Source organism: Acanthopagrus latus, chromosome 23, assembly GCF_904848185.1.
Source record: "Acanthopagrus latus isolate v.2019 chromosome 23, fAcaLat1.1, whole genome shotgun sequence".
Classification (NCBI taxonomy): Eukaryota; Metazoa; Chordata; class Actinopteri; order Spariformes; family Sparidae; genus Acanthopagrus; species Acanthopagrus latus.
In genome coordinates this window covers 5,397,740-5,419,150 of record NC_051061.1, presented here as the reverse complement: position 1 = coordinate 5,419,150, position 21,411 = coordinate 5,397,740, and the positions used below count along the sequence as shown (strand labels likewise).

Sequence of the window (21,411 nt, the reverse complement as noted above, 5' to 3'; positions counted from 1 at the left end):
CGAGACTCAATTACTCCCCGGGAGGAAATGTAGCCTTATTCGCGGGCTTATTAACCGGTGTGTTTGCGAGCCTTCTCCTCCACAGGTCAGTCTGTTAAACTGAGTGTTATTTTTCCAGGGCGGAGAGATCAGCTGCAGTGTAGCCAAGTAGGACCTGAGGTCACCCTGGCACTGAGAGTTCACATCTGTTCAAATAAATCCTCCACTGTGCCATCAGCAGTAAAAACACACACACACACACACATACACACACACACACACACACACACACACACACACATACACACACACACACACACACACACACACACACATACACACACACACACACACACACACACACACACACACGTTTGAATGCAGTGGTGGAATGTAACTATCTACTCATTACTGCACTTGAATACAAATTTGAGGTACTTTTATCATGCTAGGCTACTTTATACCAAACAAGTATAGTACATTTAACTCACAGCATACGAGCTTGAGCTTCAGTTATTATTTACTTTTCAGATTAACATTCACTGTTCACATAAAATTGTATGCACTGTTATATATATGTATATTAAATATAGATTAAATTACATGTATAATAGATTATGGATAAGATCAATTTCTAAAAATAAAAAAACACAATTAATTATGATAAGAAATTTCACAACACTGAGCCAGCTGTAACACATGGACACTGTGCCCTATATTGTATTACTCCTGAAAATAAAAATTAGCCAGCAAGCATTAAAGTTTAAATGTAATGTTGAATGTTTTTTGGTACGTAAAAGTAAAAGCAGCAGAAGTGATGGATGAATGGTTACAACAGCAAAAATATTATGTACCTTTTGAAATAACTGAAATTAATAGATAGTGTAAAAAGTTGTCTGGCTATTCGTTTTGGATAATCTTTTGGAATAGCGTAGATAAATGGTCGACAGAAGTAATGTACAAAATTAGTAGTGTGTTAAAAGCCGCTTGTCAGCTGCTTAGAGCCAAGTGCAGAGTCAGACCTTCTGGAGGAATAAACAGCTGGAGTCACATCAGATCTACCTCGGTGTGTGCCACCTCTCCAGCTCACGTCTAGTTTACAGTGTTTGGGGTGAATAAGCACAAATGATCCTGCGATCAAACTCGCTTTGCTGGTGTTGAATACATCATTAAACAACGACCATGTCTGATAAAACCCAAGCACCAGTGTTCACAGACAGGGTAATGCTTTAAAATTGTATTCACATTAAGTTTAATCTTGTCCACCAACCTCCCAATACTTGAATTTGCATTGGCTGACCAGTGTCTTTGGTAAACTTGTGGATTTCTCTGGGTTTGAATATTTTCTGGGAACATCTAGAATACTGCTTGCCAAAGGTCAAGTCATTTTTAGACATTCGACAATAGAATTCGCACATATTATATCTCTATTTGTAAGATATCCTATTTGTAAGATAATCAATCTTTGAATCTCACTCCAAATCCATCAGATACATTAGATAGCATCAATAACAACAACAATGAGTTCAAATGAATACACAAGGAAGATGATTGGTGTGTTGATGGAGGGGTTAAATTAGTCCGAGCCAATAGTAAGTCAGTTAAAATTAGCTTCACTCTGACCTACTGCAGCAGCAAATCAGGCAATAATACATAACAGTACAACACAACACAAACCACTGGAGCCTTTATTCATGCCTTTTATTTTACTTAACACATTAAATACATTTTGATAATTATATATATTTTTTTACATTGCATTCCTGCTTTACCTAGACCTCCCTCCAGCTCTGCACAGAGACTCGCAGAGACGCCAACATACACACTCCGACACTTCAACACAAGTTCTCTCACAAAAGCAAACACGCCATCAAAAAAAAAGAAAGAAAAAAAGTAACAAATGCCACGGCAATATTTCATCATTCCCTTTTTTTCACATTCCAGACTCTGGCACCTGTCATGACTGCGGTTTTTTCTTTCTTTCTTTTTTTTTTTTTTACAAGCTCGGGCTGCTGTTACAGAGAACACAGCACACGGGAGGGGAAATTTACAGAGCGTGTCCTCCCCAGGCCGTGCAGTGTTCACAGGGATCAAATACTCCCAAGGTGTAGTGTGTGTGTGTGTGTGTGTGTGTGCGTGTGTGTGTGTGTGTACAACTCTATATTCCTCTCGGCCACTGCTACCACCACCGGAGCTGCAGCCACGGCTTTTTTTTTTTTTTTTTTTTTTACAGAGCCCAGGACCTCGGTGTGCCCTCGGAGTTTTCTCTTTATGAGCTCTAGCTCATCCCCTCGACTTGTAGAGAAAACAAGAGCAGAGCAGGCTTTTATAGGACTCCTGGGGAAAACACAAAGAAGGAGGGCAGAAAAAAAAAAATAAGAGGGAATGTTTTGAGGAGTTAGTTTAAGGCTCCTGCTCCCTGACGGACTGCAGGAGAGGGGAGGGGGGGGGCTGATGGATGAGGTCAGAGGGGTCAGCGAGAGGATCAGACCCTTCTGCTGCCTGCCAGAGGCTTTTCAGAAGAAATGCTTCGAAGAGGAGTGAAACAAATGAAGACGAAGAGGAACGGAGAGCCGGCACAGGGCGGGTGTGAACTTTCCCCCACCGACACGAGCTCACTTATGTGGGCTCCCTCCTCCACGGGAGTCCTCGGAGGATCAACACGGCTGTTCGTTTAACATCTTTCACCTCCGCTGCTGACCTCACTTCATCCCTCCTTGTTCACCATCATGTCCATCCTCCTCCACCCCCCCACCCTCTCTCTCTTTCTCGAGAAAACCCTCTATCATTCCACCCTCCTTGTTATTTCCTTTCTCTCTGTCTTTCTCTCTCTCCCTCTGTCCAGATGTTTGGCCCGGCAGCAGCAGCAGCAGCGGCAGCAGCAGACGGCAGTGAGAGGAGAGAAGGACCTGGGGGCTAAAAGCGCTGGAGATCTCCAGCGTGGACTGGAATGCCGACCCCTCCATCCATCTCCATCAGCGGAGGCGCATTTGTTTGACTTGAGATGTGATTGTGTTTTCTCTTCCCCACACCTGCAGCTTCCTCTGAACCATGTTTCCCCCCCCCCCCCCCACACCCACCCACCGCCTTCTCTCTTTCTCTGGACTCTCACTGATCAATTGCTCTAACTTGGAAAAACACTCATCCAGCTGCTACTGCTTTCCCCCCGTCATGCGCTGCGAGGAAGAGCTGCAGTTCATCTCGGCGGCGGGGGGAAGTATGGGAGTGAAATGAAGTCGTGAGATGAAGCAGGCGCGCTCGGTCCACTGACAGCTCCTGTCTCTCTCCGCTGTTTGTTGTCACTTGTGCTCTGATTGACTGCTGCGAGAGCGATCCTCCGGTGGGGGCGATGGGGAGGGGGAGTAGCGTCCTTATCGGAGGCAGCTCATGTGGGATCTGCGTACAAATAATAACCCTCCTCCTTGTGTCCTGATGCTGTTCTCTCCTGGCATTGTGACTCTCAACAAACTGCGGTTTGGTGCGGATCAAACATCCCCCCACCCCCGACCCACCCCACCCCGCCTCCGTTTTTTGGGGATTTATCACGCAGCGAACCCGCCCTCATTAGTCAATGGCACTCAGCAAGTTGTAAGCGTCTAATTCTGCGGGGCTGCCCAAACTTATCACCCTTCATTTCAACATGGTGGGCCGAAACCCCTCTCAAGCTGTTCCAGACATCTGACAACAGCCACATTTATTTATTGACTTCATTTCGCTCACGGGGCGAGCCTTTACAGCTCCCCCGAGTGATGCAGACTTAATGTAGAACTGTTCATTGCACTGCGAGTGTTTTTTCACTCCTCCTCCTCCTCCTTCTCCTCTCCCTCCTTTTTAAACTGTTCTTAAGTGTTTAAACACTCGGGTAATGACGTGCTGTTGTGGAAGCGAAAAACCATGTGGGATAAAAAAAAAAAAAAAAGAAAAAAAGAGGAAAGGAAAAAAAGAAAAACATCCATGTGGGCTTTCTCTCCCCGAGGAGAGAGAGAGAGAGAGAGAGAGAGAGAGAGAACCACCAAGGATGGGATGAGGGTGAGGAAGGCCCCTGTTAATCAAAATGAATGAGCGCCTCTCAGGGCCCTCGTGTCGACGAGGCCACAGAGGATCCTCCATCACCCCCCCTCCATCACCCCCCCCTGCTTTGGGAACATGGAGCTCTGGGTGTAAAGAGAGATCCAGACGCTCTCCTGCACATATGAGCCCTCAGCAAACCCCCGACCGCCCCGCTGCAGATATTCCATCATTTACTTCCTGTTTGCTCATCTTTCCCACATCATGCAGACAGTAGGTCAGCATCACTGACACCAATACTGCATTTCTATTTTTAATGTCGGCTTCATATCAGTGACACGAGCTTTTGTGTCAGAGTTAATCCAGTCATTCGTCCTGTGTGCCTTTGAGATGATTTCGAAAATGGATGTCAGTTAAATCCAATTACTATATAAACATAGATATTGTTTCATTTCTTTTCACTCAGTTTGACAGTCGATGTTTTAGTCAAGTTTGCAGTTTCTAACACTTTTATTGTGGCTAACTGTGTGGATTTCTCTGATAATTTGCTGACTAGTGTCACACACTCTCAGCCACAACATATATGTGCAGGTGTTACAGTGTACTTGATTTATGATATCTTTTCACATTTGCATCGATATTATGGTAATTTGTCTGGAGTACCTTTGAAAATAAAAATGACTCAGGTGATGGTCAGAGTGAGCCTCCCGGCACAATGACAATGACGTCTGAGCGGTTTTACTCTGGTTACAAATCCCGACACTCTACAATAAACAGTTTGACGTGTGGCGACACAGCACTGATGAACTCAAACACAACAAATCACTATAATCACGATGAAAAGATGGTGGAAACAAACCTTCCCCTGACTTGTGTGTGAAATAAAAAGAGTTCATCAGGTTCGTATGTGCTGCTTAAAGGACTGGTGTGCAGGGTGTAGTGGCACCCTGGGGGAGCTGCAGATCGCAACCAACTGAATACACCTGGTCTCACCCTCGCCTTAAAGGTGTGCAGAGGAATCTTTGTTGGCTGCTAATAAGCGAAAAACACAAAAGGCTCTCTCTAGAGTCAGTGATTGGTTTGTCCATTCTGGGCTTCTGTAGAAACATGGAGGTGCACCATTGCGGACTCTATGGAAGAAGACCTGCTCCCTCAGTAGATGTAAAACACTCAGTCTAAGGTAACAAAACACGGTAAATACATGAATTAACAAAATCATTTTTGCTACCACCAGCAGAAGGCTAACTTAGCTACACATAATTACTAGAAACAAGGAGAAACAACAGCATCTCTGAAGCTAACTAAATAACACGTTATATTTATTTGTTTAATCTTGTAAAAAAAAACAAAAAAACCTTAAGTTTTAAAATCAAGTCCTGGCTAGACGTTTTCCTGCGTTAGCCTAAGCTAACTCATGTTACTGATTTTGTCGCCTAACTCATAATACTCGTCCACCACTAATTTTCAAAACAATGGGTGGACAGCATTAACACTAGAGAAACCGCTAACTACTGCTAATTGTAGCTTCCATTAGGTAGGTTTCTCAGTTAGCTGCACAGCTAGCAACTAGGAACTCAGAGCACTGGGGGAGTGTTGATGTTAGCACTGCTAATACAGGAGCTAGCTGGTTAGGATGCTAACGTCACCAAAAATCTCTGCAACACAATATATCACAACACCAGAACTGTCATTTCTTCACGTCCTCATGATAATTCGAGTTCATTCTTTAGCTCTTACAGGTAAAATTCTTACATGACGCATTTTAAAAGAATGACATTAATCAAGCCAAATACCTTTCATAACAGCTAGAATTATATTCACATCATTAATCACACTGTATATATGGATATTTTTCTAGGAGAATGGGCATTCTTATATTTTTGTTCATTTTTTATTATTCTTGCTTATTTCTTGCATATTTTCTAGGACTTTTGAATGGGAGCAGCTGTAACAATAGCTGTAGCAATTTCCCCTCTGGGATCAATAAAGTATTTCTGACTCTGTTTCTGATTGTGATTGTCCACAGGCTTAGCATTACAACACAACTGCCTAGTTTGATCTGCACTCAGTGCCATTTCGACATTAATGAGTTGTAACTGCCAAATATTAAAGGTGGGCTGTAGTTTGTGAAGTTCACCACCGAGACAAGAGCAGTTACACACAAACAATGACTGTTTTTCTGCACATGTGCAGAACTCTGCGGCACTCCTTCATTGAGCCACTTTGAACTGTGCCCACTGACTTTCCATGACCTGAGTCTTACCTGAGAGATAACCTGACTACTTGTCATTAAACAGCCTTTAGAAGCATTCAGCTGTTTTTTTGTTTTTTCTTTTACAGATGGCTTTTTTTTTTTTTTTTGGCAACCGGCTGACAGCTGGAGAGTAAACCTAAAGCACAATAAAAATGCGAGTGTTTTCATAGGCTACACACATCACATCGACTTTAAGTAGAAGCGGCGACATTATAGCCATAACTTCATTAACATAATTATTGCTGGCTGCGACTTGCGTTGCCCAACAGTTATAATTTGCATTGCTGTCTTCAGAGGCTGATGATGTTTTTGCCGTTTTTCCTTTTCAACTGATTGATTTTAGGGCCTTTCTCTTTCTTTCCCTCTCTCTCTCTCTCTCTCTCTGTCTCTCACTCTCCCCTTCCCACTGTTGCTCCTACCGCCTCTCACAGAACGCCTTCAACCCAGCAGCTTTTTCAAATTTGGGGCTTGCGACACTCAGCCAAAAGCCGCAAATTACCCCCCTCTAGCAGCAGCGAATTAGGAACAATTTTGTGTTAGCTATAAAAAAGAGAGAGAGAGAGAGCGAAGTGAGGGGAAAATATAGCTTACACCAGGGACCACCAACAGAGGCAACATGGGATGAACGGCTCGTTGGCCGACAGTTTGGGTGGCAGGGCGGTGCTAGAAAGCAGCCTCAGAGATCTGCAGAGCAATCAATCCTATCATATCACATCTACATAGTATGGCACAACATCCATTACCAAACACAAAGGCCTGAATTAGTGGATTTATGTTGCTGTTACAGGATGTTTGCAGGCCTATGAATTGGCTTTACAGTTCCCTGAGCACACAGAGACCTGCAGCACTGATAAAAAGGCAGGCCTGTCCTCTGACACCGACGGCGTTATTCACTCGGGTGACACCGATTCGTATGAGGTGACAATTCACCGGCTGAAATATTCATTCCCTCTTTTTGCGAAGAGGGTGGGATTCTTGATTTCCCCCCGCTATGCGGTTGGTCCTTAACTCCGAGCATTAATGTAAAAAGGGTCTTTTACTTGTTTCTTACAAAGCGTGAGGTTTGGCATGCCCACTTAATCTGCTTCCACTGAGCCAATCCATGTTTTTCCCATTCTGGCACCCCTTCCTCTAACTCCCTTTTAAAATCCATTTCCAAGTTGTAATATGCCACTGCAGACGTTATTGGGGGGGGGAAGAAGAAACCCAAATGTAATGGGGGAGAGAGGTGGAGAGAGAGAATGCAGATGGAGAGAGGGAGAGGTAGAGAGTGAACGGGGAGAGAGAGGTTTCCAGCCATGACCTGGCGACTTCTCAAAAACGTCCCCGGCTCTCCGCGGCGGTGCCTGGTGTGGAAGGCAGACCACTTTGTCTTCCTCGGAGATCAGTCGGTGCGGGCGGGCCGCAGCCAGGTTGGGGTTACTGACTCTCATTAGGCCGTACACCGACCGCCAGGCCCCAGACTGTACAACTGTAATAAGAGCCCGCACGGTTGTAGCCTGACCCCTCTCTGACACATGTTGGCCCAGATGTTAATTGTGCTTCCTGCTCCCCTTTTGATTAAATGACAGAGGGTTTTAAGTCTTTGTTTGTATGGCTAATGGCTCTCATTTAGTGCAATAAGTGGTTTTCGGGGCTGCCGTGGGTGACATCACACTCCCGCCGCCTTTGATCGGAGGCCTGGGAAGGGTGAGCTTTTTCTCTCGGCGGTCGGAGGCCCCTTCTACCTGCACGTGGTAGTAAACACACACACACACACACACACACACACACACACAAAACCTGGAGAAGGTAATGCCAAGCTTCACGGGCAGGCATGAGGGCATGATGTTGCCAGCTGCAGAACAGTAGGGCACCCGGAAGATTGAAAATAAAGAGCAGCAAGAGGGGAGGGAGGTCAAGACGGAGTGCCACCCAGTGGCAAACACTGATTGGCTGCTTCACAGGCTCTTGGAGAAACAGATGTCGTAAAGAGGAGGATCTATCTGCTGTAAAGTTTTGAATGCAACGTAAGGCCCTAATGGAGCGGTGCATTTCCTCCAGCGCTTGGCAGGCAGAAGCAAAGCCACGATCTGAGGGTAAGAATAGAATATCTGAGAGGTTTAACATAGTTTGGTTTATTTGGAAATTATTAGAACACGATGTTCGAGTTGAGCACGTAACCTAAAGTATTCAAAGAAGTCGCTGACTCTCTCCTGCAGCGTCATCAGACCGCTTGCTTGCTTTTTAAGCGCTTTTCAGTTGGTGGTGTTTGTTGTTTTTCCTTTCCACCTTTTCGTTTCTCCATCCTTCCCTCTTTTCATCTTAATTTTATTGTCCCCTCTGCCCCCAGCTGCAGATCTCACTCCCCTCTCCCTCTATTTTCTCCCACTCCCTCTGAGCGCGTGGCTGAGGTGTGAGATCATTCTCCTTCTGGGTGGCTTTCCTGCTATATGTCACTGTCATCTGTTGGCACTGAGGCTTGAGGGGGGGTCCCTTTTCCAAAAACACACCGCACTCCGCTTCACCACCCTGAGCATAATAAATTCTTGGGCACGAGACTGGAGAGGGGTGCACCAACGGAGCAGCATGTTTTACTGGGCTTGGCAGGGTAACACAGACCGGTGAGAGAGAGAAAACAGAGAGAGAGAGAAAGAGAGAGAGAGAGAGAGAGAGCGCAAGGAGTGCAGCAAAAGAAGGGTGGAAGATTTATAATTGAATAACTCCCTGAAGCAGGGCAGCGAGGATTGGCCCTGCCAGGAAAAGCAAACGCCAAGGAGCGAGCGAGGCCCGTGGAAGTCAGCCATTAAAGTGAGAGGAGAGAAAACCTCAGCTGTGATCTGCCTCAGCAGAAAGGTGCGAGATTTACTAATGATAACTGAAAAACCACAACACCTAAGCCATTATATTCACCCGGCTCTCATTTTGTTGCTGCACAAACGGCCCTCTGGAAATACTGAAACAGACGTAAATCAGTGCCTGGCACAGAGGCCTTCACTTACACACTAAATATCACTGGGTCAAAACAATGCAAGCACACAGCACCAGTGGCTTAGGATGCAGTACAATATGATACGGTGCAACGCGATAGGAAATAGGATAACAATTGATGCAATATAACACCATATAACATGATACAACTGGATCATGTGCGATACAACCCCATGTGCTAATATATGCTAAAATATGACACTTTGCTATTTGATACGATACCATACGATACGATACCATACGATACGATACCATACGATACGATACGATACGTTATGATATGATTCGATATGCAACAACACAATACTGACAATCAGATGTTGAGTTGCACACTAAATATCACTGAGTAAAAACAATGCAAGTGCACAGCACCAGTGGGTTATGATGCAGTACATTACGATATGGTATGATGTGACATGATAGAAAAACATATAATATGATACAAAACCATACAACATGATACGACAGGATGTTCTACAACACCATGTGCTAATATACGCTACAATACGAAACAATATCATATGATGCGATGGGTTTTGTATGTTACGTTGCGTTGAGTTACGTTACGTAATGATACGATACGATACGATGCAATAAGCAACAACACAATACCAGCAATCTGTTGTTCTGTTACACACTGAGTCAAAACAATAAAGGGGTTCCTTTACACAGCAGCTATTGGATGATATGATACACTACAATATACATTGTTGTCCTCATAGGGAAATTTGTCTGACTCAAGTACTGTGCACACATAACATAACTACATCTGATCCCATCTGATAATTTGATCTGGTGTTCACGTCATTTTGTTTAATTATTTTTATCCAGTGTTAGACACAAGTTCAAGTTTTTATCTTGAGTCTGTCACAAATGTGTTGTTGGTTTTGCAAATCGACATTAAAAACCACAGATTTAGACATTTTTCAGTAACAAATAGTGAAATGTAAATTTTAAAAGAGCTCAGTGATCATAGATCATAGCAGTTTGAAAACATAGCATATTTTGGTTTGGATAAATGACCCGACAGTAATATAAAAATAAGACTAACACTGGTGGTACTTTTGAACTGTGTTAAAAAAAACGTACCCAGTATCCATGTGTGGAAAACCACACCAAGACAAGGTGTTATTCTGATCCCATACCACAACAACAATATTTAAAAATAACACAAACACTGGGTTAACCCATTGTTCTGGGCTTTCATGTACTGGGGTGGGGAAGTTAACTCAGCACACATAGCTTACAAGACACAAGTATACACATTCAGTACTGCTGCCTTCGTGCTGTATTGAACCAAAGATCTTTGGAAGCAGCCTCAAAACTCATATGAATAGAAAGCAGCGGGCTATACGGTCAGAAAAATATTTGAAGTGAATTTATTCCAAATTATGCATTTCAAACCCTCTGCAACAACATAGACGCATTGTTTTTCCTGTCCTGACTGAACTTGCGGGGGTTATCCCAGAATGCATCGCTCTCCCCACTTGGACTCTGGGTCTCTGCTGTGGAAGCAGAAGGAGTGAAGGCAGCGAGGCGGGGTGCTCGAGGAATGAGTTTATCTTGCCTGTTTGGCTTGGCGTTTGCGAGTGGAGAATGAAAGCGCGGTGCGGCGGTGCTGTTAGGCATGAATGGCGCTCTGACTGACTCCACTCACTTTTCCCAGAGAAAACGAGCTCCACATCAGAGAGAAGTTGCGACTCTCGATAACTGGGAACTGATAATCCACGTGGAACTGAGCAGAAACGCTGCAGTGGTGCAACATGGCATGCCCCATTGACAGGTTGTCCCATAAACGTCCATTTATCACGTCCACTTATGTGATGAATCACCCTAATACGACTCTGAGTAAAGTCCTCTGCGGTGGCATATTCAATTTAAGACACAATCCCCTTGTGTCAGATTCCAACTCGACTTGGAGGCGACGCACAAAAGACACGTTGGAAAAAAGTATGGCTGAAAACAGGAAAATCTTGCCGCTAATCATTAAAAAAAAAAAAGAAGCTTTCGCTCATAACACAAGTGAGGATTTAATAAGCCGTGTCACACTCAATGACGCACAAAGGAAAAAGGAAAGTAAAAAGCAGTGTACTGGCAACTTTTACCTCCTTCAGGATGGAAAACTGATGTGAAGTCTCAGCTACACACACACACACACACACACACACACACACACCCACACACACACACACCAGCCAGGGGTGTCTGACTTGCTTATTTTATCAGGTGCACCGGCCTCCCCCCGCCCCCCCTCCTCTCTAAAACACTGACCCTGACTCTCCCTCCCCGGCCTGCAAATCAGTCTGTGCGACAGACAGCGTTCGTCTGCTTCAGTTTCTCTTCTCTTGGCCGACCCACCGGCAAGGAAAAGAGCTCATTTTCACGACAAAGGTTTCTTCTCCTGGTGCCTTTTAAGGGTTATTAACATTGTTGTGCGTTACTCATACCTAAACATGATGCTGAACCACATCAAGCCTGCACTGGAACATCCTGTTTATGTGTGGAGAAGGTGCGCGATGACTTACCGCCTGCTGGATCACACGCAGACACAGACAGGACGGTTGCCTGTCTCACTTCTTCATGAGTTACAGCCTCTCTGTGCTGCATCTTTAGATTTAGTTTGGACTGAGGCTGCCAAAACTGGGGCGCAATTTTTCCCAGCCAGATGTTCTAGTAAGAGATTAGAAATAAAAATGAATGGAAAAAATGTTTTATTTGTGAGGGAGAAATGCTCTTTGAATATATGAAGGATGATTTTTTTTTTAATAATCTGAGCATGGCGAGCAGAGTCACGCTTCAGTCAGGAAGTCTGGATCCCAGTATCATGTTAAATCTTAATACAAATAAATGAAATAGGTGTTTGCTTCCGGCATGTGGCCCACCTTTAAGTTTTAGTTTTGGCCCCTCCAAGGGGAAAAAAAGGCACCTCAGGTTTTGATAATCTTACAAGCAAAGCTTTGACACTGCAAGGAGAAAAAAAAAAGAAAAAAAAAAATCAGTCCAGCTGTATATTTGGCTTCCCAATCAGATAAGTTTTCTAATAGCAGAAGTGCTGTGGCGTACGATATGAATCTAATGCCGGATTCAGTTTAACCACAGCTCCTCGCCGCACTGTTTAATATTAGCAGCACAAATATATTAGACGTTCGGTTATGACAAAAAAGAGAGAAAACCTCGAGCGAAATTGGATTAAATCTAGGAAACAAAAAATGGGCCCATATGTAAAAATTTTTCTGAATGGAGCAAAGAAAAAAAAAATAAAAAAAAAGGAGCCCCGGTGGGAGAGGAAAGAGGGGGGAAATCAACGAGGAAAGTGTGCTCTTCTTTAAGGAGTGGGCATCTGAACAGCCCACCATCAGGTAACAATCTTTTTATTTGTTTCAGACCCTCACTTGGGTGCCAAAAGTCTGCTAAAGGACCAAGGCGTGTGGTGTGATCCGTCAGCCCCGTCCAAGAGCCTCAGCGTAGTAATCCATCTAAACCAGACTCAGAATAGAATTAAATAAATACTTCCATGCTCGGCAACCTAGAATTATTTTACTTCTGTCACTCTCGCTGTAAAGCAGAGCGGCGCGGAGCTAAATGAGAGAAGAAAGGGCAAATAAATCAGATAATCTGAATTAGTGGCATGGAGGAATGGGGCGGAAAAGGGTTTTTTTTTTTGTTGGGGGGGTGGATTCAGTAATCCCGTTGCTGATTTATGATGTGTGGATCTCCAGGTTTAAATATGTCTGATTAGAGCTTATTTGCGTTGGGGTTAGGTTATAGATTCCAGTTTGATTTAATCATGCTGACACTGATCCACCAGAACATTCGGACGGGAGCCTGCGAGAGGGAGAAGAAGAAGAAGAAAATAACCAGTGATAAGTCAGACTGCTGGCGTTGCCTCCAGCGAGTACTGACAATTTCTAGGCAACAAAAACACTTTGTAATTATTATTTCAGTGTTGGATTATTTAGAGGGGAAAAAATGTATATTAAATGTATGCTTGTAGCGTCAATTCACAACAAACACAACCTTTTTCTGGGTTCCATTATTTACATAAGGATTTTACCTTTTTAAAACTTATCATTTATTGCTTAATAAGGAATATTAGGACATTTCTAATGAGGCCAAATAAGCTAGAATTAGAATCAATGAAAATCAGAATAATGATTGTAATTGTTTTAATCAAAAGGCTTCATCATGGGAGCATTTGGGTGGTAAAAGAGCAGAAAGCGGCTTTGTGACTGAACACATTTGATTTTTCTTTTTTCCTTCTTTCTTTTCTTTTTTTTTTTTAAACATGAAAATGTGTTGTACAGATTTGCTCCCAGGAACAGGCGGACAAGTGTGTGTGTGTGTGTGTGTGTGTGTGTGTGTGTGGCCCTGCAAAATAATAAGGCAATTACAGACATTCATATTTCCAGCGTTATGTCCATGAACACTGTATACACAGGCGTTCAGACACACACACACACACACACACACACACACACACACACACACACACACACACACACACACACACACACACACACACATTACAGGTCTGCGCATTAATATAAGTGAGGGACTTAGACTTTGTGATCCTACACGGTGCGTAAAGTTGCTTTTCCCGTCACTTTTTTACGCACGAGATAAAATCATTTTACAAGCTATTTTCTACATTATTCTGTGGTGCTTCATTATCATAAATAATTCTCTGAGTATTTTAATTACTCAAATCACCATTTGGACTAAATACGCCCACAGAGAACGTACTTTTCAGGATTACATTATTTGTTTGTTTGTTTGTTTTTTTTTTTTTACATTATTTATCGGTGATTTGCAGCAGTGAATAGTGAGTCACTTTATCCTTCACCATTATTTTTTTCCAAATCACGTTTAATCTGTTTCTCCTCATCTAAGAAACAAACCGTCACTTCTTCACATTTACACAAGTATAATTGCGTTTTAATTGTTATTATTAAGAATTATGGACTCAGCGCAGAAATAGACAAAGTCCAGAAACTGGGATTAAAAGCAAGTGAACACATGACATTTGTAAAATAAATCCCCTCACACTAACACACGGATATCTGCACAAAATACACCTGAACGCAAAAGTTTAAATATTCACTTTTTATTTCTTTCCAAAAGAAGAATGAGAAACTCGTCATTTAAATATTCCAACCAAAGAAGATAATTCATGATCAAAATTAAAAATTAAAAAAGGCGTCTGCTAATTTTTTTTCTTTTTTTTTTGTTTTTGCCATGAAGGTGAGAAGGAGGGAGAGTTTATTTTTAACAACATATCTACAACATTCTTTTTAAAGCAGATTCGTCACATCTCTGGAGAAACGACGACCTTCTGCTTGAACTGTCTCTGTTACCTGAGAAAACACGAGCTCAAAGTCCGCTTATCTGTTTATTCATTGTGAGCAGTGCTGATGTGTTTGAGCAGGTCCACGGTGCCGCGCTGAGTCTGTATTTTCTGGTACTCCTGGTGTAAACTGAGGAAGTGCGGGGAGGCTGCGGGGTGGAAGAGCGCGGGGGACGCGTAGGCGACGCTGGAGGTCAGGGGAGAGGAGTACGCGGCGCACTGCGCCGGGGAGAAGGCTTCGATGCCGGGCTGCGCCTGGAGGAAAGCCTTGGCGGTGAGTGCGCTGCGGGAGAAGAAGCTGGAGAGAGCCGGCAGGATGCTGCTGACAGGTGGGATGGTGGCGGAGCCGCACGGTGACGGTGCGTGGTGATGGAGGTAGGGGTAGAGCTCCAGGCTGGGCAGCTGCAGAGCCGCCGCGCCGAGCCCGTACGCGCCGTGCGGGAAGCCGTGCAGTCCGCTGGGCTCCAGGTGCTGCTCCTTCAGCGGGTCGAAGCGGAAATGTTGCCGCTTGAAGCGCTTCCTCCGCCGCAGAAAACTCCCGTTCTCGAACATGTCCGAGGAGTTGGGATCCAGAGTCCAGTAGTTGCCCTTCCCAGGGTTCCCTGGCTCTCTGGGCATCTTTACAAAGCAGTCATTGAGCGACAGATTGTGTCTGATAGAGTTCTGCCAGGCGGGGAACTTCTCCCGGTAATAAGCGAAGCGGTGGCTGATAAAGTCACAGATCTCGCTCAGGGTGAGCCGCTTCTTTGGGCTCTGCAGGATGGCCATCGTTATCAGAGCGATGTAAGAGTACGGAGGCTTCACAGACGTGGGACCTTTGGTTTTAGAGGGACACTCGGCGTCTCTCCCCTGGCTGCTGGACGTGTCGGTGCTGCGCTCCTGCTCGCTCCCGGACTCATCCAGAGGTAAGAGCTGCTCCTCTCCGCTGTCTTTGAGTCCTTCCCCTACCACGTCGATCACAATATCCTCCATGATTTCCAAACCCAATGTCATAGTAGATATCCGCGGGCAAAGCCAACACCACCTGCCAACAGGTGGGAGAGTGACAGCTCTTCTCTGAAATGTGGTCAGCAGATTTTTACGCGCGACTCATCTCCATTCAGGAAAGGAAAAAAAAAAAAAAAAAAAAAAAAAAAACACACATCCGAGCCGAGACCTCCTCCAACTTTTTCAAGAAGCAGACTCTCCAAAACCGCAACACATCAGCTGCTGATATCCGTTTTATTTTGGTGCCTGGAAGCGCAAAAGAGCGGTCAGCGAGCGATTGTGCGTAAAGCGTAAAAAAGCGTGTGCGTCCTCCGAGATGTCCAGCATCCTCTGTAATCTCTGTTGCTTTCCTGTGGGTCTGGTGGATGTGATGTCACGGCGAGGCACGAGGAAGAGGATCCTGACCAATGGAAACGAAGCAAAAGGTACCAAAGAAGGCCTGTACCAGCCTCCCCGCGCGCCTCTCATCATCAGCGCATCAGTGCCAAGTAAACGCCGACGTTAGAGATCCATTCAGAGAAAACGTCCTCATGAGACGGGAATCAGAGGGGGGCTATTTATAGAGAGGAATTCTCCTTTTTGAAAAAAAGAATATCAGGATGTTTATTTCAGAGTTGCGACAAAAAAATCTGAATGAAATTAAGACACAACAAGAAAAAGACGAAGACTAAAAGCGCCGTTTCGCTTTTTTTGGTTAGCTGCTGCTGAACTAACAGTTACAATTGTGAGTCATTATCAAGAATGATTCGTTTTTATTCTCTTCGCCCTTAAAAAAACAAAACAAACAAAACACACACACAAAAAAAAAACAGCCAGTCTTCTATTAAGAAATTGACAGAAAATTCTGCGTAAAATAACGACACATTTTGCTGAAACACATTGTTTTTTCATTTGATATCGAGCAATATTAAAAAATAATAATAATAAGGAAAGGAAACTAGGAATCGACATATAAAATCAGACTGTCCTCTGGATGCGCAGCGGGGCTGGGGAGTGATGAATGAACATATCTTTAATTTCCGAGTAAGACGAGCGACACATCACATCCCCACATCCCTGAGTCTGAGGACTGTCTGAGAGGGGAAAATCCCCAAACACTTCACTACGTGAGGCAGGGACTTAAGCCCTAATCCCCCTCGAGGGCTCCTGCAGCCGCTCTTTACGCACACACTTAACGCACAATTACATGTTTTCAGACGTACAACAGAGGATAAAACTGGGGGAATGACTGATTGTGTGCTGCCGCGTAAAATAATAATTTGCCGGCTGCCTGCGCGGGGACACCTCTGGATAAACTGATAAGGGCTGCGCGTCCGTTTTCCCTCTCAAAGGCTTCGGGTATTGATAAACACCGCCATGTGTGAAACGGAGCAGGAATAATATTTGATGTACAGACTGTCTAACCTGAGAACACTCTCTGTTCACCATTTGCGCGCAGACCTGCCAAAGTCCGCGGTAACCCCCGTCAGATTATCTTCTTTAATAATAGGCCACTGGGAGCAGGACGGTCAGACTGGGGATGAAAGTAATAGATTTTCACTTGCTCAGACATGAAAGAGGAGTCAGGAGAGCAGGGCGCTGTCGGTATTGTTGGGAGGCCTCTGGTTGTTTGTGTTTAATGATGGAGCCCTTTGTTGGGGATTCCCACATTTCCTGCCTCTAATCGTATTGATACCTCGGGGCACAGGGGGACCGGGTCCGGGCTGGGTGGGCTATACGGTACCAGCAAAGCTGCAGATGATTTCCCCAAATTCATCACGCATGTCCCCAGATTGGAAACAGGCCCGCGCGCGTTGTGTGGTTTCAATAAGGCGCGAGAGGGAGAGCGTCAAATCACTGAAAGAAAAAAAAAGAGAAGAAGAAGAAGAAGAAGAAGAAGAAGAAGAAGAAGAAGAAGAAGAAGAAGAAGAAGAAGAAGAAGAAGAAGGTATGGCACCGAGGTAAACATCTCCAACATCCTGTGACAGCAGGAGCCGCGTGTTGGGGGGACAGTGGTGGATGCGTCAAAACTGCGGAGGTCCGCTGAACGCTTCCCGATGTCACATTTACACATCCACTTTTGTTTTTTATTATCTCTGGTCATTTTTTTCGTCTTCTTCTAAGAAGTCTCCTCATAAAAGCAACGCAACATTAAATTGTGGACTCGTAAACTGTTTTCTGACAATAAAAACGTGGAAACGTTGGAATCGAAACGCTTCTTTCAAGCCCAGGAGACACATTACGCACACTTTTCACCAGGAAATCTGACAAAAACGGCCATTGTGCTGATCTTATTTGCTTTGTATAGCAGCTGAAGAAGAGAGAGAGAGAGAGAGAGAGAGAGAGAGAGAGCAGCCACCGAGGATTCTGTGGAATAACATCATTTGGCAGGAACCAAACAGGCCTGGGGGGGATCTCACCGGATCACTGTGGATAAATGAACCTCTATCCGTGCGGGTCAGAATCAGGGCTTAGATGAAGCTGTTACGGGCTACTTCAGTTGAAATGTTTTCTTATCTCGGTGAAAGAGAGAAAAAAAATTCTCCAGGCCGTTCGCATGATTCAGAGAGTGATAAAAAAAAGGGGCAGAGCGTGGTTTTCATTGGGAGAGCTTGAAGCGGCTTCAAAGAGCCGAGCTTGTTTTCACATAATGCCCCCCTCTCTCATCTTGATTCCCTTAAAATCTTGGCAGCGCGCTGGACAATAATATAACGTGTAATTTAAGGTATCATGAATCATAATAAGTGCATGAAACGAAGACAACGGAGGAGGTGCTGAGCCAAACACATGTCTGGGGCGCGCACACGGAGTTTCGGGGAGGATACGTGTAAATTTCACGAGCTGAGCCGGTCATTAACGCAGTATTTATGGGCTGCCGAGCTGCTCAGGAACACGGAGTCATGCAGCCTGTTCCCGTCCAGCTCTCCTCTCTGACTCCCCTCAACGGTCGCGCGTGATGTGCGGAGCCATTTACGAGGAATGACAATGACACATCTGTCACATCTGTATCTGAGGCCCCATCAATCACAGAGCAGGGGCACAGTCTGACTGTGTGGCGCCATCTTGTGGTGTAAAAGTGAGAGCGACTGTAGCACGTTTATGATAAAGGTACAAATCATACTTGTATAGATCATTACAGACTGACATGGGATGAAAAAAAAAAAATACAAATTCTGCTTGAGTATATATGATAATGATTATTATAAATCAGAATCAGAATTGCAGAGAATGGCATTACAATCAACAATAATAATATATTAAAAATTAAATAATAAATGAAATGTTAAGAAATAGAAATAGACTCGTATATACATAATATTGTACAATATGAACTGTGTTAACCTTCGAAATGAAAACACCTTTCAGTATTTAATGAGATGGAGCTGGACATCAACACACGTACAGTCCCAAAAATAATAAACACGTCTTTTTATGAAGCGGTCAATATATTGTGGTAAAGTATCACTTTGGTAAAAGTGAAAGTCGCTTATACAAAAAGAGTAAAAGTCAGTTCATCTGATATCAAATGTATTTCAGTGTCAACACTAAAAGTAAGTTACACAGATATTAACAGGTCGACTGATAACTGGATCCAACATAAAGCACTTTTCTGATTATCGGAACAAGTTTTTTAAAAAATAAAATAAAATAAATGTATTAAATAATGCACCACTCTGGCTCTGATGCAGCCTGCAACCTTTAAAGTAACATGTAATTAAAGTTACCAAATAAATGTAGTGGGGTATAAAATACGATGTTTCCAGCAAAAATGAAATAGAAGTAAATGGAAATATTTAAGTAAAGTACAAGTACCTCAGAACTGTACTCAGATACATTGCTGGAGTAATTGTACTTAGTTACATTCCATCAGTGTTCATAACATGGCTGTTGTATTAACCTACATTATTTAAGTTTGCTGTGCTGAGCTGACACCTGAGTGCATTTTGGAGTGTATCATTGAAGAGTTTAACAAGGTTACAGCTATGAATCAAAGTGTTTTCAAAGCATTTCAACCTGATTTATCAGGTAAAGTTTGTGAAGAAGGTTCTTTATTCAGCTGACTGAACAGTGTAGGCTGCTGTGTGCTGGGTGAGTGACTGAGTACAGTGTTCGGACCTACACTGATAACATCTCTCAGTTGAATTATTGGATTGGATATGATTCATCTGATTTAAAAAAAAAAAATCTGCAGCGGGCCTGTTAGAAAAGTATAATAAATGACGTCATAAAATGTAGTTTTTGTTCAAAAAGCTTTACATTCATGTGGAATCTGCAGGTTAATTTATGAGTGTAACAGGTTAAAACTAATCCTAAATAAAAGATTAGCCAGATTCTGGCTTGTTTTGAATATAAAAGAATGACAAACTATGAACTTTGCTGGACTGAAAACAATAAGCTGCCCTTTTATTTTCAGGTTTCAGGTTTTTACTGAGTCCTGGCCACACAGTTTGTTACGGAGCAAACGTAAAACAAAACCGTAACACAGCAGTAAACAGCTAGAACAGATTCGCGGCACAAGCTAAGTCATTCAATTAGAGCAGTGTGGAGAAACACTCCTAGTGTTCATGCTACCTTTGTTTTATCAATCTGCAACCACAGTGTGAGTTTAGATGGATGATTAATTTAATACTTTTGCAAATATTTTTTTGTTTTCAACAGTATTTTTGTTTTTACACTGAAACAGAAAACATATTGATCACACAGGCAATTATCATCACATGATGTACACAGCCTCTGGTGTCTTTGCAGATCTTTACACAGAAACTCTGAGATTGAATGTAGTTACAAAGCAAAAGCAGTGATATTCAGTGTGTCAGCAGAGCTTCCTCACACAGTGGAACTTGTCAGACCAGGAACAACAGGTTTAATTAACAACGTTTATCACGGACACATTCCACTTGTGTGGTGGTTTCAGGTGGCTGGCACTCTGCATGCTGACTCACTGTCATGCCCTGAAAGGTCACATAAAATGATTTGTTGTTGTCGTTTCAACTCTCTATTTGTCACATGTGGAAACCAAAGGCCATGCACAATGATTTTACTCGCGCTGCTAACAGACTCTCTCTCCTGTTTTATTTACACTGTATAGTATGTTGCCAAAATGCACAGCGAAAAACAAAAACACAAAAAACACAGGACTCAGGATCAGATAAGACTCGATACAACTCGTGAACATGCTGATCTGCTGAATAACATCCTGATAATTCTCCTTTGGCTGAAATATAGAAGGAGAGAGCCACCGAGGAGGAGGAGGAGAAACAACCTCTACATGAGGACACAAACAAAAAGCAGTGAGTTGATCACACAGTTCCTTTAAATGATGCAGTTGGAATAGAATTTACAACCGAGCTATCACAGTTTGACCCCATCTCCTCTTTCCTGCTGGGTTCACTGACTGCTGTGAGGAAATGTAAATACTTCCTGACTGCTTCCAACAGGGGGAGCTCTCATATCAACTATTCACTTTGTCTGGCTTCTTTAGAAACTTGAATTCTTTCCATTTCTGAGTATAGAAACTGACCTGACACAGGTCTCTTCTACACACCACATGTACTGGCCTGGGTATATATATAGATAGTGTCCAGTGTCTGCTGTGGAGTTCCCTACAGATGCAGACATGCTCCAGGAGGGAACTGAAAAACACCACGCCAGACACTGTTAACACACTGCACTTGTGAGAACACCTCGGCGCTCTGCTGACCTCACTGAGCATTTTTTTCTGCGTGCCTTGACACCGAGAGCTACAACAACACGCCAAGTGCTTGTGGAACGCACGGCAAAAATATTTCCAGCGTTATTTTCTATTAGGAGTGACAGCGGCGGTTTGCCTGCCGTGTCGTGTTCGGCCCCCCGAGCCGCTGTCGGACGGGCCCTGAGGATGGAAGGAATG

The 21,411-nt window shown here is 43.7% G+C and overlaps 1 protein-coding gene across 1 annotated transcript; it reads right to left on the bottom strand.

Moving 5' to 3' along the window:
• Positions 1-14,352: 14,352 nt before the first annotated feature.
• On the bottom strand, positions 14,353-15,690 carry zgc:162612 (forkhead box transcription factor). Its single transcript, XM_037089265.1, has one exon. The coding sequence runs from the start codon at positions 15,546-15,548 to the stop codon at positions 14,601-14,603; it is 948 nt and encodes a 315-aa protein (XP_036945160.1). The 5' UTR covers positions 15,549-15,690; the 3' UTR covers positions 14,353-14,600.
• Between the last annotated feature and the right edge of the window lie 5,721 nt (positions 15,691-21,411).